Here is a 26400-nt window from a genome sequence, read left to right as displayed (position 1 = left end):
TTTATTCCGAAAAGAAGCGTTGTGTACAGTGTTTAGCTGACCACATAAATCCTTCTGTATGGTGCATAGCTAAGTTGCTGTACACCGTACACAAAAACAAAATTTTCATACTCATTTATTACCCAAAACGTTTCAAGGAATGAGTAATCACAGGTAGGTTTATGATTGGTAACTATTACTTTTGCCATGTATTAGCTTTCTTTCTCATGTAAAACATGTAAATGTCGTGACAATTGTATCAAATTGAAAGTTGGTGTTGACATTCACAACTATTTGCGCATTTACAAGTTAATTGTTCTTATTAGAATTGTCATATAAATAGGAAAAAATCGATGCGAAAATTATTTTGGAGCAGGAATTTCAGATGTTGAGAAATGTACACTGAATGTTGATAAAACAAAACAAAGATTTTCGTTACCGTGTCAGTTCAAAATCGATCATGCCCACTTGGTTAGTACCTGTATCCGCTGTACGATGATACACAGTGAAGAGGGTCTTAGTAGCAGTATGAGTAAGGTGGGTAGGGTGCCTTGTGCATCTTTTCTGTATTCTTTATTTTTAATACAATTTTTCACTATTCTGCAAATTTAAACACCTCTTGTAACATGAATCTTCTTTTTTCCTTTAATCTTTTTATGGAATAACACAGCGACGACAATCACGTACCAAAATGTATGCTCTTAATTGAAGCAACCAAATAATATTGCATGAAAAATCACATGGGCCTATATAACTCAATGGGGAAACTGCCATGAAATAACCAACAACACTTTAACCAATATTGCATGAGTAAGCTCCGCCTCCTTAGGAAAAGATTACGCCTACAAAAAAAGCACACACACAAATGTCAATTTTATTAGAATTCTTATAATAAAATACAAATCTTTAAATCTGTGTAGATTTTCTCCGCCAGACAGACAACCAAAAAAATGTAACGTCTACGCTTAATTTCAAGATATAGACCTGAAAAAAAATTACAAATTTTCTTTGAACTTTTGAAACATAAAAACCCAAAAATTGAACATAACATATTGAAATGAAATTTTGCTCAAATGCAGAGCTTAAAGTTAGTGAAAGTTGAAGTTGCAATTTGAAAATTGAACTACCCCTTTAGTATTTGTAACGTCTTTAAGGATTTCTGGTGTGGGCCGTTGACGTTTCATCGGTGGTGTGGCCAACACACTCGTATTTTCAGTAGTCGGTTCATCACTAAAATTTTCCTCGAAAAAGGGCACTACTGCAGTTTCAGTTGCATCTTGAGGCGGATTAAGCACATTTGAAACCTTTTTCTGTATTGTTTCATTTGAAGTTTTGTGGTTGCGGACAGCATTTGATCTGTGCCCCATTCTGCCCATTATCTCCAGTTGCTCGACTCCTGCTTGGTATAATTGAGTCGCACATGTACGTTTGCCTGAATGATTTGAAAAGTTGCCCTGAATACCACCTTTCTGACAAATTTCCTTCATGAAAAGGTCCAATTTGTTAATGCCAACAGCCTGCTTTCCATATCTAATAGTTTGTTCAGAATTTCCCTCGAGTGGTTTACAGTAAAAGATGCCATCATTGCCGAGCGCCTCTAAATATTTCTGAAAATGTGTAGCAATGCATCAAGGACCTACAATGGTTATAGAAAAGTTAATCAACTTTACAGATAGATGATTTAGAAATAAAACTAGATGAAAATATCTTGTCCATTAAATATTTTACTCTACATTTACGAGGGTCTGAATGGGGGGTCTGTTATTCTGTAAACATTAAATTTTCATCCCTTTTTTCGCTAATCTTTAAAAAATTAACCCCTTTTTTCTCTAATCTTCAAAAAATTAACCCCTTTTATCTCTAATCTTCATTTTTTTTGCCCGTTATTCTCTAATCTTCATTTTTTAAGGGCATTATTCTTTAATCATTTAACCCCATCCAAACCCTCATTTACGGCAAATTATTAAAAATTAAACTAAAATATAATATACATAAATACACAATATTCTTGAGAATATTACTTGCTTATAGTTACATTTTAAATAATAAAGCAACATGAAATTAACAAATACAACTTATCATGCACAGAACATGTGAAAACTGGATACAATCTTTAATATCGTCATATCTATTTAATCCTGTTTTGTAATGGGTTGAAAATGACATTTAACACTGTTAAAAGTACTGACAATGCAATCAAATATGGGTATTCAGCTGACTATGCGGTATGGGTTTTTCTCATTGTTGAAGATTGAACGGGGACCTATAGTTGTTAACTTCTAAATACAAGTTATTTGGTCTGTGGTGGAGTTTTCTCATCGGCAATTATACAGCATATTCTTACTTATTATATATATTAAAGCAACATAAAGAACCATTTAGAAAATACAAATAAATGTCTTACCTTCTTCGGAGTAATGTTTGATATCCTTGTTATCCAGACTAAGATGGGATAAACCTCCTATGAAAGTTTTTGTACTCCTCCCTATGAAGCGCACGTATTTTCCAGTTTGGTCGGTGCCAATTTCAAATTGGGAACATTCTAGATTACGGTGTTGATCTCGTCCTCGCAAACCAAAAAGTTTGCATGCATAGAAAAAAGCAGTATGCTGGAGCGATACAGAATTTGTCATTCCAAAAACCCCCTTTTGCCACAAATTTTCTTCGTCTTGTAGACTGAGAGGATCAGCTCTTTTAACTTTTGTTCCGAACAATTTTGATAACAGTTCTTTCATCCGAGAATCAAGGACGCGTCTGAAAGTAACAAATCTCAAGTCTTTCTCGTCAAGAAAGTTCTTATCATTCACGTTCATGTCCTTGCAATAACGCAATAATCCACATATTATGCTATAGAGTGACTTTGGGGGATATTCCTCACCTTTCTTATTACGCACTTCAATCACGAAACGTTGTAGCCAGTGGTTCATTTCGGCAGCTTCAAGCATGTGTATGTCAGCAATACTATCGCCATGTTTAGATCTTGCGATTCTCCATTCATTAAAAACACCAATAGACCACTTTGTATTCTTTTTGGTGTTAGCGTTTGTTTGAGACGATATCAGCTTTTCTATATCCTCATCTGAAACTGGTGCGGTGAAACGCACCGGTTCGACATCCTCATCTAAAACGGGTGCGGTGAAAAGCACCAGTTTCGACATCCTCATCTTTGAAGTCGGTTAGCAAGAAATCTCCTAGGTCAAATGTTCCCAAGTGGTAATAATCCACAGCTTGAGAAACACTCATGTGATAAAATGGTTCCATATTTGGATGTATTTGCGACAGTCTAATATTCTCCTCTATTGTTTCCGACACGTTGGCTAATGACATGTCTTCCTCGTCTTCTTGAAGAACCTGCAAAACAGTAAAAAATCGTTTCAAGAGAATGAAATAATTATATTTCCAGAAATAAAGGTCCAATATGGGGCATATAAATGACATCACATCACAGTAAAAATTACAGATTCCCCGATTAAAAGCACATGTATGTATTTTGAACATGGACCACCCTTTTTTGGGCCCAAGGTAAAAACAAATATTTTCGCTTGGGGATCCTGTAGATAGTAGAAAAGGTATTGTTATCGACTCGTTATGAATTTTTAAGACTTGGTATATAAGTTTAATATTGTTGTAAATTGTACATATGGAGAAATAATAACATTTTGGCAAAAAAAGGGGGGTCCGTGCCTTAACATGACATTAAGCGTAAATCATTCTATTTCAATTAAAAAAAATAATACACACCTGAGAGAGAACCAAATAATCGCTATCTACATGTCCAATTTCAATGCTAATCTGGTAGAGACTCTAAGGGTAGAGAGAATGCGTCTGCCATGATCATCGCTTCCTTCAGAATCATGCGGTTTGTTAGATTTTCGCGCCAAACATGATTTTTTTTGCTGCATGGACTGTCATGGGCGTGTCATTCATGTCACAAATCATTTATAGCAACGCCTTCCTCGTTAGCCAAATAAACTTCTCACGCTACGCGTTCGAAAGTTTATTTGTCTAACTCGGAATACTATGCTATAAATATAACTTATTCTGTTTTCTTCATTCAATAACCCTTTTTTTTTCTATTCTTTATTTTTTTTAATTTAAAGACATTTTCACTAAATTCTGTAGCATATAAGACCATAAGCTTATTTATATTCTTCTACATATGAAATACTGACAAAGAAAATAAAGTACACATGTTGTTTTGTTGTATGTATAAAAACCCTATGCAATAACTTACTAGGTGTAACATGTTAAATGATGTAAAGTGCAGGCTGAGTGCATAAGAAATTTAAATTTGGTAGAAGAAATTAAGACTCTAGCTGGCTCTAAAGTTTGCTCCAAGTTTTCCAAACTGGCGACAAAATGTAGGAGCTGGCGATTTTTCTGGCTCCAACTTTTTGGGAGCCAGATCAGCCTCTGAGAAAGTGTACATTTACACATTTACACTCGACTCTATCGTCACACTCCAAAAATTACCGTTAACGTCATTTGGCAATTTTTTTTACTGTTGTTCGTCATGAAGGTACCCCCATTACAACCCTCTTCCAAAGCGTCATAATTATTTTGACTAAAGAAGGTATAACAATATTAACACACTATTACATACAAAGGAGTAGGTCCAGTAAGGGCCGATTTTGGCCCCAAATTTCAGTTTCATCTAACGAGATATTTAGGACACTATTTAAACACTTAAGTGTCTATTTCAATTGATTCGATTAGTTTCTGTGAAAGATTTTAACTGATTCTGTCATTAAAAACGCTCCGATTGAAGCTTAAATATGAAAAATCTTTCAAATATGCCAAAAAACGTCACTTTTCAGATGGTTTTCGTCAAAAATGAAAGTGGCCGCATCCGTGTTCATCCTCAACCTTTATATGTATGTTATGTATTATCATCAAATACAACTTACATTTCAATATTATGAATGAACACGAATGCGGCCACTTTCATTTCAGATGGAAACCGTCTAAAATTTAACTAAAATGCTACAATTGTGAAGATTTCAGTAATTTAGCATGACTTTATGATGCTAGTACACGATATATGTGCATTGTATTGTCAAAAACAGCACATATTTATGTAGCAGAAGCATTCTAGTTTCCAAAAAAAAGCTAAAAGATTACATTTTCACAATTTTGCAAAACTGCTTAATTTTGGGGACAAAAAGGGGTCTTACTGAACCTACTCCTTTATATAAAGAAATTGACGGGCAATCCGACAAATCTATTCAAGTCATCTGAGGTTTGAGTAACCCAAGTTTCTTAACCACTGATTCAAGTAACATTTTGTTAGAAAGGTAAGCCAAAATATAAAGTATTTATAAGTGCATTAAATTTATTACTTCCTATATCAGCCCCTGGGTCTGTAAACCTGGTAAAAAGTCCCAGAAATGTACTGGTTTCCCTGTTTTTCACATCAGGTCTGGTCATCCATGATCTAGTCCAAATAGTAATGATGTCTAGCAAGGCTATTTAAATTTTTTTCTGGGACGCCTTCCTAGGACAAGGCGTCCAAGAATTTTTTTTAAATAGCCTTGTCAGACATAGTTATTTGGACTATCCACGATTCTGCACTGCCTTTCATAGATATTGTCTTTACCAGTCTCGTTGTACCTGATTCACCTGGTAAACTGTATCCTCCTGGTAGGTTACTGTTAAGGGGCTCCAACCATCTCACCAGAGTGAACAAGACTCTCCCACAAAGAAAGAGTCTTGTTCATGGTTCACCTGCTCGGACAGACCTACTAAAAAATGAAGACCTCAAAATAAGTAATTTATGGTAACATACCTCTCTCATTGTACTGCAGTAATGGTGTCCAAGTTCTCACCTCCAGTAACTTCAATACCTTCTGCATCTCCACAAATTTGTACTCATAGAATTTTTAATTGTCTGTCCTTTGCAGATGTTTTTTTCTTATCATTTAAGTAAAATTTCATGGACAATGAAAGTCTTGTTTCTCTGTTTATATCTTTAAAACTGCTCATTTACAAGCCCCCAAGGGCCATTTTGTGAAGGCTTTGTGCAATTACCTGTTGAAATAAGGAGATGAAACATTAAACTTCAATCAAAATTTATGAGCAAACATGAGAAAAATGTTAAAAGCATGTATTTACATCTCAAAACATGAGAATTTTAGGGATTGTAAGAAAAAATTACTTATACAACTGGATTTTTAAAAATTTAAGGGGAGATTATTCAAAAATTATAAAAAAAAAATAACATTAAAATGTATTTACATAGGGAAATTATTATTCAAGTAAATTAAGATTCCTTGCGGAAGTAATACCCTTGACTGTTTTGCTGGATATTTGTTTTATTTGCTATCTGACATAGTTTTCTGAATTATCAAACATCATCGGTGTTGACAAACAATAAAGTTAACATGTCATTCTTACTGCATGTGATCATTTAGACAAAATATCTTACCATGCTTACAAGAAAATTCACTTATCATATTGATTACAAACAATTAATGAATTGATGTTAGGTATAACTTAAGATAAATGTTTCTATAAGCATTTTGTGTTAACTTTTTTTTGATAATTTAACAAACAAAATTATTTACCTAGTAAAATAAATGAAAGAATCTCATTTAGGAAGACAATAAAACATACAACTTCAATATTAGATTGACAGTATCTCTAACTTAAGTTTCTTTTTCTGTCTAAATTTTCTTTGTTCTACAACACATCTGGATTGATATATTTCATTTCTGCAATTTTTCAAAGGGACTTTAAAATGTACTAAAGTTAATCAAGATTTCCTATCAACCAAGTTCGACTTATATAAATCAGAGTGAGAAATGCATTTTTAGTTTGAGTTATCTCCCTTGGAGCAGGAGCAGGATCTGCTTATCCTTCCAGAGCACCTGAGATCACCCAAAGTTTTTGGTGGGGTTCGTGTTGCTTAGTCTTTAGTTTTCTATATTGTGTCTTCTGTTACATTATTTGTCTGTTTGTCTTTTTATTTTTAGCCATGGCGTTGTCAGTTTATATTCTATCTATAAGTTTGACTCTTCCTCTGGTATCTTTCGTCCCTCTTTTGGCCTACATGAATGGAGTCACAAGTGAGTTATCTTCCCTGGACAACAGGAATGGCTGTAACTGTTGTTTTTTTTTAAATTTTTATTTGAATAAACAAAATGATTCATGGATTCAGGTTGTCTGAATTATGAAGAAATATGTGCATGTTGACCTCAAACATGGTGACAGAAGGAAAATAAACCTTCCTCAAACTTTGTAGACAAAAACTATCTTGAAAAACATGAAGTAAACATGCATGAAATGTGAGGATCCAGAAGTTTTAAAATAAACCTGTAATTTGACAAGAAGTCTCTTGTTAGAAAGAGATTAAACAATATGAATGCTAATAAATGTCAATGACACCTTGGTTATTCTTATGGCATAATGTCTATGTTCCAATTAATTTGCCATTACCCATAAACATCCTTTTCAAGAATGAGCTTTTGCTCGACATTTTGTTGGTGTTGATTTTTATTTTGCTAATTTCAGAATACAGAAATAAAACATCTTCTATCCAACTTGATAGATTATCATTTGAAATGAGATTTTTGCAGACGTCATGTGTATAAAAATTGCAACCTGACATTTGTGTTGCAACTTTTTTTCATAACTAAATTTGAGAGTTATAATTATTGCATGATAAAAACACAGCTCGGAAAATTTATGAAAATGTAATGAATAACAAGTCAACTAATTTTTTTTGTCTTTTGAGTCAAATATAACTATGAATGTAAGATTAAAAAAAAGTAATTGAACAAAAAGATCTACAATGTAGAAATACAATTATTGGTGGCAAGTGTTCTATTTCTTAACATGAGAAACTGTCTGAATAATGAAAAACTTTAGATAAGTACATTGTGTTTTATAGGATAAACACTATCATAATTATGTCATTCAGTAGTATGTCACTACATAACATTGCATTGTATGAGGTGAAGCATCTAGACTTTGTTGGCAGGAAGATATGCTGTATCATAAAGATATTAAACAGTCTATAAATAGCACAAAATGTTCTAGATGTACTTACTGTTATACCATGTACATGGTGGCAACATATTGCAAAGATTTAAGATCTATTGATTATACCAGAATACATTTAAAAAAAAGTGAAATATAATTATGATTGGTTGTTACAAATGGTGACATTTACAGATAATCAATTACTGAAAATTGGAACAGTATAAAACAACAACCACTTAACCTCATGAACCTAGATATGAATGGAATTATGTATAATGTAAATTATCCTGGTTACAGTAATCTGGTATAAATAGTATGTAACAGATTGGGAAAGTACTATACATGCTATATGTGTAAATGCTGTTGGATAATATATCTTTAGGCAATACAAAAAACTGGACATTCAAATTTCATGATTTTACATAGAAATCATATAAAAACTGTATTTGTGGATGATATGGATGTACAGCATGTACAGGGTGTTAATAGGATACAAAGAGACCCAAAATACTGGTTCTTCTCAGAAAGGCCAAACAAAATTTGGAGTTTTTTCAGTTTCCTAGTAATTTTTCTTACTCTTGTTTACTGCAAAGTAATGAAAGGTATTTATCTTATACTTTTTATGTATCTATTGTATTCAAAATTATTTTAAGTTTTAGCAGTTTTTGCATTAATGGTCAATGATGGTACTCATGGTAGTTCCAATAATTTGACACTTTTTTTTTCTATTTTTGTTGTTGTTGTTAAAAAAAATGAACAAGCAAGGCTACAAAATTACAAAAGTACAAAACAATAGTCCTTAGGCAATAATAATAATGCTAAAAACAAATTTTTTAAATAGAAATGTGGTGTAGGATATATATTAATTTTTTTTCAACTGTATCCAGTTGTAGAAATATTGGTGATGCTAATTAAGTTCATAAATAAGCATGAGTGGTATTATATTGTGACTGCTAAGTCAGTTTGTTGGTCTTTACATCTGTTTTACACTTTGTATTCGCAAAACTTTTAAATTAAGGTATATTATAATTGTTTAAAAAAATAGGCCTGATTATGTGTCGGATATGATTGCATTGTAAATCCTGCTGGAATGTTGATATATTCCGACTTGTCCCAAAATCTCACAAGTAAATATTTTCAAACTAATTGTCCAGGACAAGTAATTTTTCTTATAAACAGTACAGATCGAAGGGGGGGGGGGGGGGGAAATGTCAATGGCAGCTTTGTTATCTACTCTTCCTTGAATAAGTAAAGACTTTTGATATTTCCAAACCTTTATCTTTGAGTTTGATTGAAAGGGAATAATTGCCATATGAAAACAAATACCTGAAGGTTCAGACTTGTATTATAACTGATATAAGTTATATTCATTTGACAACATGCTGACTATGCACTCTGCACATGATTTTATTGTACTTGTTTAATTCTCTTCTTTACAAATCAATAAACTGTGAAGTAATTCTTAAGGTTTGCATCTTTTCTTCTATGTAAATGTTATTATGCATTGTGCAAAACATGTTGCTTTGATTTATTTGATAATAATCATGTTAATAAAAGTAAAATTTTCGTGAGGGTTAATACTTATATAATAAGGGAGATGGTATTTGCATTTAATCCAGAAAGTTTGAAAGGATTACTGAGTGTTATTCAGAATATAAGACATTTATAGTAGATTTTTCTTTTACCTAGGCTATAGGCAATGGGAAACCATCCCTCATTCAAATAATTATAAAACGAATAATAAATATGCACTGTTTTGAATCAGTGCAAAAATAATCCAATGTCATTGGTGATGTCAGAGTTGGTTATCAAGAAAACCCATTGAAATTCTTCAAAACTTCTGCACAAATTGATACTTTTAAATTCATATTATAATGTTGGAAATATAATATTATCATCATTTGCTAATTATCATTCATATAATGTGATTTTGAACAAGTCAGAATTGGATAAATGTTTCACATTCAAAGAAACCTAGCTGACCAAATTTTTCCCACAAAAGGGAGGGGGGGCTGATACCCCAGGCCCCCTGGATACGACTAAGTTGATCATAAGTGCATGGCAATGATACAGCTAACCAACAACACAAAAACAAAACAAAAAGTCTAGAAGACATCAAATGGTCTACAGCAATACAAATGTACTGAAATGACAGTTGCAGTTGTCTATGCAAAATGTCAACTCTAAATTGGTATGAGTCCAGGAAAGAAATGAATACTTAATTCCCCTAAATGACAAAATACTACCACTGATAAGGTTCCTGTCTTTGACAGACACTTGAACACTTGTTGTGGTATACTGAGTTATTTCTGTTGGACCATAGACACATATCTCACTAACTATATTTAAGTAATAACGTATAAGTTATATACAAGAAACTAAAATTAAAAATAGTACAAGACTAACAAAGGCCAGAGGCTCCTTACTTGGGACAGGCACACAAATTGCAAAAGTTATAACTATTTCTGGTATTATAACTCTGATTTGTTAGTATATATTATTAAAGCAATAGCCTCATAGATGAGATGATCACCTATTAAAGAAGTGTAAATAAAATATGTCATCATATTGGGTCTAATCTTTAATTATGTCAACCCTTTATTGTAGGATTGCTGAACACATACAAAATCCATAATAAGGAGAGATTATACAAATGTTTGTACGACAGAGAAGAGAAAAGAGGACTTGTAACTGTTAGTAACCATGACAGCTGTATGGATGATCCGATGCTATGGGGTAAGACAATTGTAACTGTTAGTGACCATGACAGCTGTATGGATGATCCGTTGCTATGGGGTAAGACAATTGTAAATGTTAGTGACCATGACAGCTGTATGGATGATCCATTGCTATGGGGTAAGACAATTGTAAATGTTAGTGACCATGACAGCTGTATGGATGATCCATTGCTATGGGGTAAGACAATTGTAAATGTTAGTGACCATGACAGCTGTATGGATGATCCATTGCTATGGGGTAAGACAATTGTAAATGTTAGTGACCATGACAGCTGTATGGATGATCCATTGCTATGGGGTAAGACAATTGTAACTGTTAGTGACCATGACAGCTGTATGGATGATCCGTTGCTATGGGGTAAGACAATTGTAACCATTAGTAACCATGACAGCTGTATGGATGATCCGTTGCTATGGGGTAAGACAATTGTAACGGTTAGTAACCATGACAGCTGCATGGATGATCCATTGCTATGGGGTAAGACAATTGTAAATGTTAGTGACCATGACAGCTGTATGGATGATCCATTGCTATGGGGTAAGACAATTGTAAATGTTAGTGACCAGGACAGCTGTATGGATGATCCATTGCTATGGGGTAAGACAGCATGGACTCTTTTGATGACTATTTATAATTTAAGGTATGTTTAACATGAAAAAGCCCTTACAACCATCTCTTTTAGTGGTATTGTGGTTACTTGTAGACTGAGATTTCTAGGATGTATAAGTGAAGTAACTTTTGTTTTAGTCTTTAATTTTGGTATCATGAAATCAGTTAAACTTGAATACCATGGTCAGTCATCAACTGGACAAAAAAAAAAACTCATCATAAGAGAGAAAACTTTAAATTGAGGCTAAAAATACTATTATTATAAAATGGACAAGAATATGGTGAGTTGGTGACCTGTCATGACTTGGCTTGATACAAATAAACTTTATTGCAGGTTTAACTGTATGTATTCATCTCATATATTTATGTTTTGTTTGTTTCAGGATGTCTGAAGTGGAGAAATACAGTTCAACCTGCCAAGGTACGATGGATAACAGCTGCTAATGATATCTGTTTCACCAAGTGGTCCCACGCTCTGTTCTTCAGTCTAGGAAGAGTAGTGCCAATTATAAGAGGAGATGGGGTATACCAGAGGAGTATGGACTTTATAATTGAGAAAATAAATAATGGGGACTGGACGCATATATTTCCTGAAGGTTAGTTTGCAAAAAAAAATATGAATTAAATTTTTGAAGAGTCCCACTACATTACCAAATAAAAAAATATTTATAAGTACAATGTCAAAATGTTTATGTTTTAACACATGAACTAAATGTTTTCAAGACATACTTGAGGATATTCTATTAAAACCTACAATCTACATTGGACCCAGAAAAGACACTTTTAAATCTTGTCTATGGTTGGGTGTTAAAGGCATGAAAATGTAAGATAAATTCTAAATTTTAATCTGTTGATGATGATCCTAATTTCTAAATGCATTCATTAGAGTACTTTATGAATAAGAAGATGTGGTATGAGTGCTAATGAGAAAACTCGCCATCCAAGTCACAATGGACAATAATAGGTCAAATATGACCTTCCCATAAAGCCTTGGCTCACACCGATTAGCAATCTTATTATCTATATTAAAAGGACCAAAATGACTAGTTTTAAATAATTCAAACAGGAAAACCAACAGTCTAATCTGTATAAAAACTGAGAAAAACTAATGAACCACACCAACAAACGACAGCAGCTGAACAACAGACTCCTGACCATGTATGTTAAAATGAAAGAACCCTCAAGAAAAGCATGTCTAAATTTGACTGATTTCAAAAACATAATAGCCACTTCAGATTTTCTGAAAATCTTGTTGTTTTTTCCAGGTAGAGTGAATATAGACAAAAGCTTCATTAGATTTAAATGGGGTAAGTAGGAAACATATTTCCTTTAGAGTTTAACAAAATTAACATATGTGGCAGAGGTGAAAACAAATTTAAAGTAAAGAGAAAATTTTCAATAGTTAAATATCTATATCTAGCTAAATACAATTGATAAATACACATATGGATAAGATTTATGTTATTGTTAATGAATCTTATCCACACAGCATAAATCTACTTTTGGTCAATCTATTTAAACCTTTGTAAGTTCTAGTGTCCCATTGGATAAATACAATAACATTACTATTGTTCCATGTGTAGTTTATTCACTGGGACCTTAAAACTGCATTTCTTAAAGAGAAATCCATCACTCATGGAATAATTTACCTGAGTAAAAAAATATTTCTTAAAAGATGAAAGAACATGCTTTTACTCACAAAACTGCATGTAATGTTGAATGCATCAACCCTGCCACATTCCATATGCACAAAGTCACGTCATATTACTGAAAATCTACTTATAGAAAGGAGAAGATTTAAAAAAAAAAATGGGCCATATATTTGAGTTTTAAGATGTCAGGGGACACAGATTTAAGGAAAGGAAACAGATTTGAGGCTGGAAAAAGGGCCACACATTTGATTGTTGTGATGTCACAGGACACAGCCTTGAGTCTGAGGGACCAAAAGGGAAAATGGATACAAAGCTGAAAGCCATTTGTTCCGGACATGGCTTTCACCTTTGTATCCATATTCCATCCTGGTCACGTCACCATAAATGTTGAGGCTTACTTATATTATCATATACAGAAAACAATACAACCATACAGTTTGACGTTTACTTCATTATATCAGAGCTGCTAAGGCGACAGCGCACACTGACGTCATCCCTAGATACATAACGTTCAGTAAAACGGGACGTCTTAACTCTGGCGGTATTCTGGACATATAGATTTGACTCTAAAATAATTTCAAGACAATGGCCTAACATCTTACATATCTCTTTGTAGGAGTAGGCAGACTGGTTGCAGAAGCCAAAAAAATCCCAATTGTCTTGCCAATGTACCATGTAGGTAAGTTTTCTGTTGTACTGTCACGTAAACATGGTAACTGTGCACCACTTATTGCGGACCTGTTTTTGTATTGTTATGTGTTACAATTTATGACAAAAATAAGCAAAGACCCATCGAAAAAACATTTGATAAACAAATTTAATAATACTTTTAGATATTTGGATGATATTTTGGCTCTCAATAATGACGACTTCAGTATGTATATTAATGAAATTTATCCTGTTGAACTTACTTTAAATAAAGCTAATACTAACAATGACCACTGCCCTTTTCTCGATCTTGATATCTATATCACTAATGGAAAGCTGAATACTAAAATTTATGATAAAAGGGATGATTTTTCATTTCCTATCGTTAATTATCCGTTTTTAGATGGTGACGTTCCCTTGTCACCATCTTACGGTGTTTATATATCTCAACTTGTACAAATCGCTCGTGTATGTAACAATGTTTTAGATTTTAACGAGAGAAATTTATGTATTACTGAAAAATTATTACACCAGGGTTTTCGATATCACAAACTAGTCAAAACATTTACTAAATTTTATCATCGGTATAAAGACATCATTCGTAAATATAGTTCAACATGCAGACTTCTAATACGTTCAGGTATTTCACATCCAATTTTTTATGGAAATATTCTTTATAAAGCACAAAGGTGTCAGTATTCACCTCAGAAACTTACAAAACCTTTGAATAGACTTATTAAGAAGGGATGTAATTACGATACTGTTGTCAAGTCATTAAAGATTGCATATTTTGGCATTAATATTGAGTCACTGATAAGGTCTTTGCATCGGAACTAAACACATTTATTCTAAAAACAGTTGTTGGCATGACACGGGTTATGTTCTTCTCATATATGTTATGATGGTATGATACTAAACCCCTAACAGGAAGGATTGTGCCTGATGTTCATATGATGAAATCATAATCTTTTCAGTTTAATTGAAGTCTGGAGCTGGCATGTCAGTTAACTGCTAGTAGTCTGTTGTTATTTATGTATTATTGTCATTTTGTTTATTTTCTTTGGTTACATCTTCTGACATCAGACTCGGAGTTCTCTTGAACTGAATTTTAATGTGCGTATTGTTATGCATTTACTTTTCTACATTGGTTAGAGGTATAGGGGGAGGGTTGAGATCTCACAAACATGTTTAACCCAGCCGCATTTTTGCGCCTGTCCTAAGTCACCAGCCTCTGGCCTTTGTTAGTCTTGTATTATTTTAATTTTAGTTTCTTGTGTACAATTTGGAAATTAGTATGGCGTTCATTATCACTGGACTAGTATATATTTGTTTAGGGGCCAGCTGAAGGACGCCTCCGGGTGCGGGAACTTCTCGCTACATTGAAGACCTGTTGGTGACCCTCTGCTGTTGTTTTTTTTTTGGTCGGGTTGTTGTCTCTTTGACACATTCCCCATTTCCATTCTCAATTTTAAAGTTACCTAATGAGTTGTGTTGTAAATTTTCTTGTTAGATTTGATAGGTTTTATATTATAGTATAGGTAACAGTAGACTTTGATGGCCATTTTTATTACCAAGTGTCTCTTGTTAAACTGTTAAATTGGGAATTGTCTATAAATATGAATAATTTGAATAAAAATGTTGCTTTGAAATATTGCAAAACATCTCTTAATTTTTTTTACCTAAGATTTAACATGACACTATATTTTAAATTTACTTATATTTTTTTTATAGGAATGGATGATATACTTCCAAATAGCAAACCTTATGTACCAAGAATAAGAAAGGTAATATACAAGGTTTTTTTTGTCTGTCTCATTTTAGGTTTTGGAGTAAGAGGTAGATATATGCCAATGTTTATGTTTATCTGGTTCTTATCCATAGCATTTCTTTGTGTTGCAAATACAACTTATAATACTTTATTGTTAACTTTTTGTGATGCTATTGATAACTTCAATTTCTGTTCAAATTTTAATTGTTAGGTCAATTACAGTGTGACAGTGTCTTTTATATTTCTAACTCAAATTACCTCCCCCTTTTTTGTGCCCCTGCTGTATCGAAGGTAAATTAAGTTTTACCCTTGTCCCTCTGTACATCCATACATCCTAGAATTGCTCTTCGTTCTCTAACTTTAGTTTGCCTCAACCAAATGTTGACACTTCTACACAATGCTTATAACCATAAAACACAGATCAAATTTGAATTTTGGTGGCGTCAATTTTACAGTTCTAGAGTTATGCCTTTACAAATGTAAATATTGCTGAATTTTTCTTTTCTGTTCTATTACTTTAGTTTACCTCCACCAAATGTTATGAAACTCAAACACAATGCTCATGATCAAGTTTGAATTTTGGTAGCGTCACTTAAACCATTCTAGAGGAATGCCCCTTTACAAATGGAAATATTGCTGATATTTTTGTTTCCATTCTATAACTTAAGTTTGCTTCAATCAAATGTTATGAAACCTGTTATACACAATGCTCATTACCACAAAACTCAAATCAAGTACAGATATTTGGGTAGCGTCACTTTTACAGATCTTGAGTTATGTCCCTTTTTAACATTATATGCAAGTGGGGCCATCCTCAGTGTCCTTCTCCATTTATTTATTTATCAAATACTACTATATTTTTTTTTCTTCCATGCTTTATGTTAATATTCACAGAAAGTGACACTGTTGATTGGACAGCCTATGGAATTTACAGAAGATGTAGAATTAATGAGGCTCATGAAGAAAACACCTGTAAGTTTTATGTGATAAGCTTTGGAGAGAGTAGATGATAATCATAATTGGCAGAAAAGAAGCTAAGGATTATTTCATATAAATATACTTTGGATGGGGATCTGTGTATTTGTCCATTACAATAAAACATATGATGACCTTGAGATGCCTGCTTTTGGTGAAATTGTATCGTTGCTTCATTGATATTTAAAATTGAGAATGGAAATGGGGAATGTGTCAAAGAGACAACAACCCGACCATAGAGCAGACAACAGCAGAAGGTCACCAACAGGTCTTCAATGCAGCGAGAAATTCCTGAACACATCATTTCCTTTATTTGAATTTATATTGGGTATGATATTATGTATGAATTTACATATGGAATCATAAAGCAGAGCTGATGCTAGTGGTTAACATAGACAAATAATTTGCTTTCCTTTTCCCTGCTCTGACAGAATTATTGCAGTAATGTACCGGTAAAATTATGAACTGATATAAGCATCTCATTCCCTTCAAAGTTACATTGAAAGATTGTTAACATTTATTTTAATTTGACACCAGTTGCATAAGATAAATGATATGGTTTTACAGAATTTTCTGTTTTACATAAAGTTAATTTTTTACCTGCCCAGTTAATCCTTTTCCTGTGTCTTTGATTATTTTTATATATATTTACTTAAGAGTGGTTCTTTTGATCCGAGTTCTTCATTGGTAAAAATTATTAACGGCTGACGTCAAATTTTCTTGATTTTCTCTTAATTTTCTATTGTGACCATGCCCAATTATTGAGCTTTAGATTTTGCCATTTTTAAAAATAGGAACTTTCCTTTTTGAATTTTCCTCAGAGTTCAGTATTTTTGTGATTTTACTTTTGAATATTGTTTATATATCATAAGAGAAACAGATTCCATTTCCAAATATCGTACAAAACGATATTTATCCACATGAAACACAGAAAATGAATAGGGAAAAATTCAAAAAACGCACATTGAACCAAAAACGAGAAAACGATAAATAAAACGTCAAAACAGAATTTAACATAGAAAGCAATTGTGCTATGAAATAGTGGTTTTATTCCTAAAAGAAGTATCTTGTTATATCCATGATTATCATAGCATGATCATGTTAATCAATTATAAATTTGTTTATTTCAGACTGAAATAAGAAAATACATAACAGACAAGATTCAAGATGAAATATACAAACTGAAAGAAAAAGCTGAAAGATTACATGTTGAATCATTTCAAGAACAAGTTTGATGATAGTTTATTTTAGTTTTGTTTTAATCACCAAAGTGCCTTTTCAGTGTGTGTATATGATTGGTTACTTGTACTGAGAGAAGATAAATATGTGTGTAAGAATGGTTGGTCAGCACAGAATATATGTTTGCATATATACTCTACATTTAGAAATATGAAAAATCTGACTATTAGAAATTCATTTTATAAATGAATAAAGCATTTTCTTTGTATAATTAATATTCTATCACTATATGGTTTAAAATACTAGTAGATCTGTCATATTTTGGATGCTTGTCCAGATACTGAATTTACAGAACATTTTTTTTTCATTATTTATAAAAATAATTCTTTTTCATATATAGTTGACTAAAGATCAATGTGACAATTGGATTCATCCATACTTTCAAATTATCAAATAAAATAGGGGATCACAAACCTTATTTTATTTTATTTAGAGAAATAAAAAACACCAAAAACAAACCACAAATTGTCCTATCAAATTCAGTATTATTATCTGCCCTTGATTTTAACAGGATTTTTTTTCTGAAATTTTAAATACACTTACACTTTGGACATTTTTTTTGTGTATAGTTGAATGCTTCAATTTAAAGTTTTAGATGTTTCTGTTGAAAACAGAATGCAACATGCCCAGAAGGGGTGCTTAGAAAAAAATGCCCTATCTTCCTTAAATTGTCTTTATAGTTTACAGATTTCCTTCAAAGTGTTCTTCACAGTTTTATGCTTGAATGTTTTTAATCACATGAATGAATTTTGTTTCAGAATATAATTACATTTTTCTCAGGGTATTTAGCACTAATCGACCATATTTATATATGTAAAAATGTATGTTTTCAACTGGTTGACATATTGTAAATAATTGTTACTGTATTAATTTTACTAAATTAAAGTTTTACTATGCAAGAAATGAGTTACAATGATTTGGACTTTTTATGATACAGTATATATATTGCAGGTTATTTTGTGGGTGTAAAATTTTTATTTGTTATTGCAAAAAATAAACTTAAATTTGCCAACCATGTTTTTCTAAAATTACACAAATATGTTGTTTTAAATTGATATAGTTTTTGTCTCGCTTGACATTTGTTTTCCTGGTGGTTATATAGCACCAACAGGGCCACCCCTCATTTTTGGTTCATTGATTTTGACACTTTTACATAGTTTAGAAGTTAATGGTGTTTGATATTCAGTTGTAAAAGCATTGGCACATCTCATTTCCATGGAGATTGTTTAGCCATGTAACTTCAGTCAGGGTTCATGGACTTTGAATATTTGCATAACTTACATGTTAAAGTATTGCTATTTTGATTTCAACATTTGCATTATCAAAATAACAAAAAGGCAAGACAATTATGTGTTAACAGTTTATTGGATCATTTGTTTTTGTATTTAAGACCAAAGAAAGTTTGGGCTTCAAAAGTATACATAAGTATTGATTATACAGAAAATTCTCCATTTTTAGACATTTAATGTTTCATAATTAATACATGGATACAAAGTCAAATAATTCCCTGAAACATTGCAATTTTGTTTTATCCCTATTGGTATAATGGTAGTGTTATAAAGTGCATTGAAATGAATTGTTGTATAGCAAACGTTGAATTCCCTCACAAAATGTTATCACAATCTCTTTCTTTTGATATGTGAATGAACCTTGTATCGTCTTAACAGATGTATATATATAGAACTTGATTTATTGGTTGTTTGGTTAATTTTTAGTGCTACATATTAAATGCATGTTTAGGACCAACAAATTAATGGAATTATCAAGATATTATTTTCAGCTCAAACATTGGTCCTTTTTATATGACCCCCAAAAAAATTTGGGATCGTATAATGGTATGATGTTGTTGTCGTCTGCGTCGTCGTTGTCTGTGTCGGTGTCTGAAGACACATTTGGTTTCTGGACAATAACTTTAGTTTCAGTTAATGGATCTCTATGAAATTTTTAAAGATGGTTAAAATACCACAAAAGGAAGGTTGGGATTGATTTTGGGGATGATGGTCCCAACCGTTTAGGAATTAGAGGCCCAAAAGGGTCCCAAAACAAGCATTTTTCTAGTTTCAGGATAAAAACTTGTGTATAAGTATTTAGATTGCTCTGAAATTGTAACACAATGTTAAACATCACAGGTAGAAGGTTGGGATTTATTTTAGGGGTTGTGGTCTTGTGGTGCCAACAGTTTTGGAATTAAGGGCCAAAAAAATGCATTTTTGTTGTTTCTTGACAATAACTTATGTGTGAGTGTATGGATCTCTATGACATTGTACCACAAGGTTCCATATCAGAAAGGGAAGTTTGGAATTGAGTTTGGAGGTAATTGCCCCAAACATATAGGAATAAGGGGCCAAAAAAGGGACAAAACAAGCATTTTTCTAGTTTCCAGACTAACTTGTGTTTAATTGAATGGATCTCTTTAGAATTGTACTACAAGGTTCAATACAACAAAGGCTTGGATTGATTTTGGGGGTAATTGTTACAAGGAGGGATTCAAAAAGTTTTTTGGAGGTTGGGATTTTTTTAAGGGGTTCATATTTTTGTTTAAATTTTTCAAATTTCTAATTTTTGAGAGGTTTGAAGAAGAAAGAATAAACATTCAATGGTACAGTATTGCGCAATAGATTCATAACATCTTTGACCACATTTTTTGTGTGTCAGAAACCTATATCATGTCAAAAATTTTATCACAATCCAATTCAAACACTTTCAAGCTTGAATATTGTGTCCAAATTTGCCCCACCTGTTTAGGGTTCAACCTCTCAGTCTTATGAGGGTGCGCTCAGTGAAGCATTTTTTTTTTATCATCAATGACCTTCATTTTTGCTATGCATTGGCAGCATATACCAATTTCGAGGTTATTGGTTAGATCAGAGGGACCTTTATCATTTCTACATATAAGCCTAGTAGATTCAGTGATTTTATAAACTGATCATAAAAAGCAATGAGTGCAAACAATGAAATGTCTTTTATATATCATTGAATTCTTGTTGAAAGTTTGTAAAGGATTTCCACAAGAATGACATTTTAACATTATCAATGTTCTATGAAAATGAGGTCACAGTCAGATAAACCATGCCGGACAGACATGGACACTGTTCAATCTTTCCATACACCAAATAAAGTAGTCCTCTTGCTTCTAGTAATTGTGCACAAAATCTTAATATTGACCAATGAACCATGAAAATGAGGTCAAGGTCATATGTCTCTGCCAACAGTCATGTACACCTTTCACTCATTGCATACACCAAATGTATCTATTGCTTATAGTATCGAATAACCTTAAAACTTATAACTGCCAAACAGACTATGAAAATGAGGTCAAGGTCAGATGAATCCTTCAAGAACAACATGTACACCTTACAATTGTTCAAATATAATTAAACAATTACTTAAAATATTTGAGCGATATAAAACCAAACCCAAAAATTAAAACATTGTCCAATAAACCTTGGAAATGAGGTCTAGGTTAGATAAATTCAGTCAAACAGACATGTACACCATACAATTATTCTATACGACTAACAAAGTAGACCTACTGATAATAGTATATGAAATAAGGACATTTAGTCATTACCAAGAAAACTAAACATGTTCATTGATCCATGAAATGAGGTCACAGTCAAATGAAAACTGAAATCAGTACCCTGTAAGGTAAGCACATACCAAATATAATATTCTATTATAATGTACTCATAAGAGAGAAATTAACATTACAAAAACATTACTTAACCATGAAAATGAGGACAATTGCAGTATTCCATACATCAAATACATTTGACCTATTGCTTCTTGTATTTGAAAAACAGACCAAAACACAAATTAACTGTTATCACAGACATATGTCTCGCCTTTTTGTAATTTTGATTATGCAAATGTTGAATTCAAATTAGCAATACTTTAACATCTTACACAATTTATGCAAGTATTCAAAGTCAATGAACCATGACTGACATGGCTAAACAATCTTCATGTAAATGAGATGTGCCAATGTTAGTTCAACTGCATACCAAATACCATTGACTTATTATAAGTCGTTCCCAAACCTAAACACACACATTAACAAAAATTAAACATGGAAACTATGTAAAAGTTTCAACGTCAATGAACCATGCAGAGGGGGTTGGGCTATATAATCTCCATGGAAACAATACATGTACTTGCAAATGCCAATAAATTTGCATACCAAATATCATTGACTTAACATAAGCAGTTCATCTTAAACTAATCTTATTACAAACTAATACATGTAAACTAACATAAGTTTCAAAGTCATTAGACTGTGACTGAGGGGCAAGGCAAAATATTCTCCATGGAAATGAGATGTACAAATGCTTATACAACTGAATACCAAATATGATTGCCCTACCACTTGTGGTTCACCATAAACTAGACCTTATCACAAACTAATACATTGTTGACGCCACCGCAAAAAACAGCATACCTACCGGTATGTCTCGCTTTTTGACTCTGTCAAGACATTGACCAAGAAACCATGAAAATGAGGTCAAGGTCAGAACATACTTAGTTCCTGTACACCTTACAACCCTTCCATACATGAAATGTAGTTGACCTTCTGCTTATACCAAAACACAAGAATGCACAGGGTTGTTTTTCTCTGACTGTTTGACATTTTTACAATAAATCCATTGGATGTGTACTGTTTGATAATTTAGTCTTAGATGCAGGATTTTCTTTAATAGTTTTTAGTGGCTTTCAACTAGCTGTCAGTAACTGCAAGAACTCTCAGATCAGTGCTTAAGTGTCTTTTTGTTTTTGGGATACAAGTACCTGCCACTCAGTGTAGTATTTCTATGTGTATCCATCTGGTGAGTTAAGACTTTTTCAACTGATTTTTATAGTTCATTCTTATGTTGTACTGTTACACAACTGGCCCAGGTTAGGGGGAGGGTTGGGATCTCGCAAACATGTTTAACCCTGCTACATTCTGTATGTGTGTGTCTGTCCCAAGTCAGTGTTTTGTCATTGGTTGATGTGTTACATATTTGTTTTTCATTCATTTTTTGTACATAAATTAAGTCTTTAGTTTTCTTGTTTGAATTGTTTTATTATTGTAATTACAGGGCCTTTTGTAGTTGACTATGTGGTATGGGCTTTGCTCATTTTTGAAGGCTGTATGGTGACCTATAATTGTTAATTTCTGTTTCATTTGTGCTCTTGTAGAGTTGTCTCATTGGTAATCACACCACATATTCTTATTTCATCTATACACCACTTATAGTTGACCTTATTCATAATGCAAATAGTCCAAGAAAAACAGATCAAAACATAAAACTTAACACTTAGCAATGAACTATTAAAATAAGGTCAATGTCAAATAAAACCTGACTGAGTGCCATGTACAATATGTCCATATACCAAACATACCTATTGCATTAAGTATAAGAAAGAAAAACAACCACACACAAAAAACTTCACTTTAGCCACTGAAACATGAAAATGAGATCAAGGTCAGATGAGACCAGCCAGTTGAACATGTACACTTTACAATCATTCCTTACACCAAATATGGTTGACCTATTGCGTATCTGAGATATGGACATGTGGTACCATGATTTGATGGAGAATTCCTAAACTGTATACATTGTAGCTGTATAGGAGTTGCACTTACAAAGCACATGGACTGAAGGAAGGAATGTTGGACATGAGGAATCCTATACATTCCCATAAAAATTTTGTTTGTTTGGGTTTAAAATCAATATAATAATAATAATGTATTTGCTATTGTTTACACAATGGACAGAAGGACAACTAATATGCATGTCTGGTCTTATTTGAATTTCATTGCAGACAAATAAAAATAACAACAAATATCTTAGTCTCAATGTTTCTTTTCTGATTACACAAGTGAATGTATTCATTTTTTTTGTACCTAGAAAAATTATCACATCTATATCACATTAATTTCTACACAGATAAAAAAAATACATTCAATTAATTGCACATTATGCATTCTATTCTCTGGTTTTAACCAATCACGAACAAAGTCACCAGTAGGTTAAGAGAATTCTGATAAAATTTAGATACTAGCCCTAATAGTGAAATTTAAAACATCAAATCATACATTGTATATTCATGCAAGTTATTGATAGTGATGAAAACTCACACACAGAAATATAAATATAATGAAAAAAGGAAAAAAACATGATAAATAAGCTTTGTGTTTATGCAACTACAACTTATTTCATAACAAATAAGGACAGTAATACATTTTATACAGTGGGGAAACTTTTGACATAAAATTCTATTGTTTCCTTATAATTTTCTTAGTTTTAACAGTATTTAATAATGAAAAATTACAACAATAAAGTATTACAATGCTAAATGCAATTCAAATAGTACTCTTAAATTTCTATTACAGTTAATATGTAGCACGGGTCCTATATATTCAAACAATTTTTTTTTTTAATAAATAGTTACATGCACAGTAAAAACAATTTTATCAAAATCATGACATGCAATGTTATAGCAGAACATCATGTTGCCATAGATATGTGTAAAATTAGTTTGATATAATACATGTTTGTTAGCTATCAATTTCCTAATGTACTAACAACATTTATTTTTCTTATATTGATGTTTAAACCAAGGAAGAATCCACATTTTTATCTCCCTTTGTTTCAATCTTTTTCTTTTTAATTTAGAACAGTGTTGTCTCCGGTGTGTTCTATACATATAGTTTTATAATATTGTAAAATATCAGCTGTTTGATATCATTTTAAAGTAGTTTTTTTCTGTGCCAACTTAACTAAAAAATTCATAGCTGATATTTTAAAGTATATATAAACAAGTATATTCATGTACAAATAAAAAAATGATGATCAATATTAATAAAGCTAGATTAGAAAATTCCTTGAAAACGTAACCAAAAGACACAAGGTGAGGTTAAAAAATATGTTGTGCTTTAAAAAAAAAAACAGTTGAAAAATGAGAGAATTCAAATTTCAAAATATTGTTAATTGGTAAATTGAACTAAAGTGACATTTATACAGCAAAAAGAAATATATAGTACACATATAATTTATATTTAAGTATAAACTAATCTACTATAAATAAATATAATTTCGAACATTAACAACAGTAGGCTATATATTTTGTATATTATGAAGTGAAAACTACATTGTAAATGTACATATATATTCAGGAGTACAAATGGTACGATATATATATCGAACAATATTTACTGAAAGCTGGTTACAAACTACATACAATTTGTCCTCTTTGAAGTTCATTGGAGGTAACAAGTACATGTATGAAAAATGTGGTGCATGTTATCTTTTGGATATTGCAGTCATCAGACAACTCTCAGTAAAAAGAATTTGCTTTAAAAATTTCAATACAATATTTAAGGAGGCTCGCAGGTATAAGATTTTCAGATAAAAATTAAACATTTGTTTTTCATTACAAATTTTATTAATTAATATTACCTTTAGTAGTTGTTACTTTATCATATGGTACAAAAATCATTCCAAAAAATCAATTCGTGTTGGCCCCAGGTGACTTTAAAAATGTAGATATCATTGAAAAAGCTCCAAATTATCTCCCTTTGGTGAAAAAAAGTTAAAACACCATTTTTTTAAATATCTTTATTAACTCATCGGTGAACCAGAGATGCAACTACTTGCCTGACCCGTCGGACCTAAGGGGCAGAATTTATGCACGTCCGGCAAAACTCGTAGCTGTGCAGGACCTGATGGCCGGCAATATTTAAGTCCGCTTGGGTCCGCCAAAACTGAAATCCCCGTCGGCCCCGGCAGAGTATTTTGTTTATAAAATTGCGATCATCTTTAATAAAAGTAAATGTCCTGTTCCCCCGCATTTTCTAACTCCGGGAACCAGTATTTCCGCCCAGTAATAGTCTTTCGTACCTTGTCCATCTCGCCCCGAACAATTCTCCGTATTTCCGTCATGTTTTTTGTTTTAGAAATTCGCTCTCTAGGAAGGAGGTCTATTAAGCATAGTTGATAAGTTCAGGAAATATGTCATGGCCGATAAAATTTGTAAGTGGGTCGAAACCCGGTAAAAGACCAAACCAGTCACCTATTCAAGTTGATAAAGCTGTAAAATGAGAAGGTAGATAATGAGACGAATGAATCTGGGAGTGATAATGATTCTGACTATGAGTCAGATTTTGAATTTGAACAGAATGAAACTACCAATGACTTTCTTGTTTCCAAGTACTCTTGTGAAGAATAACTTTTAATCAGATCAATATTATGTAATGTATTATTCAATAAACTACAATTGTTATGAATCACAGGTTATTTTAAAATAATAATAATATCAACAAAATCAAAATTAACGTTTGTTCAATAGCATAATTTCACTTGATTTTTGAGTGAAAATATGGGTCTGGCAAAACTTGGTACCCTGTAGGCCCCATTGTCTGACAGGAAAAAAAAACTGCTTGCATCTCTGGTGACCTATATTTTTTATTGTTGTTTTCGAATAGGCTGTACACAAACTAATTTAGGTTTTTTTTTTATTTCGATATTACCGCTATTTCTCCTATTAGTTCAACAGAAAAAAAGGACATTACCAAAAATGTATGCTTCTTTTAAAGGCTGATTGTTAGTGTAAATGAACGGTGACCCCATTTTTTTATTTCATTTTTCTATTAAGTATAAGATAAAGTTCATTTATAGAAAATTATAGCGAAATCCTATATTTAATAAAAAATTTGATTTAGAATTGGAGCTCCCTTTAGGGCTGTTCCAGAAAATACTATGTCCCCCCCCAGGGAAGGCAATTTTTTTTAATATTATGTGGGTGGTTGTATTTGAAATACCAAAATGC

At 32.2% G+C, this 26400-nt stretch overlaps 1 protein-coding gene and 1 pseudogene across 1 annotated transcript; one reads left to right on the top strand and one right to left on the bottom strand.

Moving 5' to 3' along the window:
- Positions 1 to 1032: 1032 nt before the first annotated feature.
- LOC139519078 (uncharacterized) lies at positions 1033 to 3402 on the bottom strand (annotated as a pseudogene).
- Positions 3403 to 7027: 3625 nt separating this feature from the next.
- On the top strand, positions 7028 to 18492 carry LOC139506482 (uncharacterized). The gene is made up of 8 exons (XM_071295470.1): positions 7028 to 7043; positions 10567 to 11295; positions 11691 to 11903; positions 12573 to 12614; positions 13576 to 13638; positions 15339 to 15391; positions 16270 to 16347; positions 17481 to 18492. The coding sequence occupies exons 1-8, from the start codon at positions 7028 to 7030 to the stop codon at positions 17583 to 17585; spliced, it is 1299 nt and encodes a 432-aa protein (XP_071151571.1). The 3' UTR covers positions 17586 to 18492.
- The last annotated feature ends 7908 nt before the right edge of the window (positions 18493 to 26400 follow it).

Source organism: Mytilus edulis, chromosome 1, assembly GCF_963676685.1.
Source record: "Mytilus edulis chromosome 1, xbMytEdul2.2, whole genome shotgun sequence".
Classification (NCBI taxonomy): domain Eukaryota; kingdom Metazoa; phylum Mollusca; class Bivalvia; order Mytilida; family Mytilidae; genus Mytilus; species Mytilus edulis.
The sequence above is the reverse complement of the archived record's forward strand: the minus strand, read 5'-3'. Positions and strand labels throughout refer to the sequence as shown.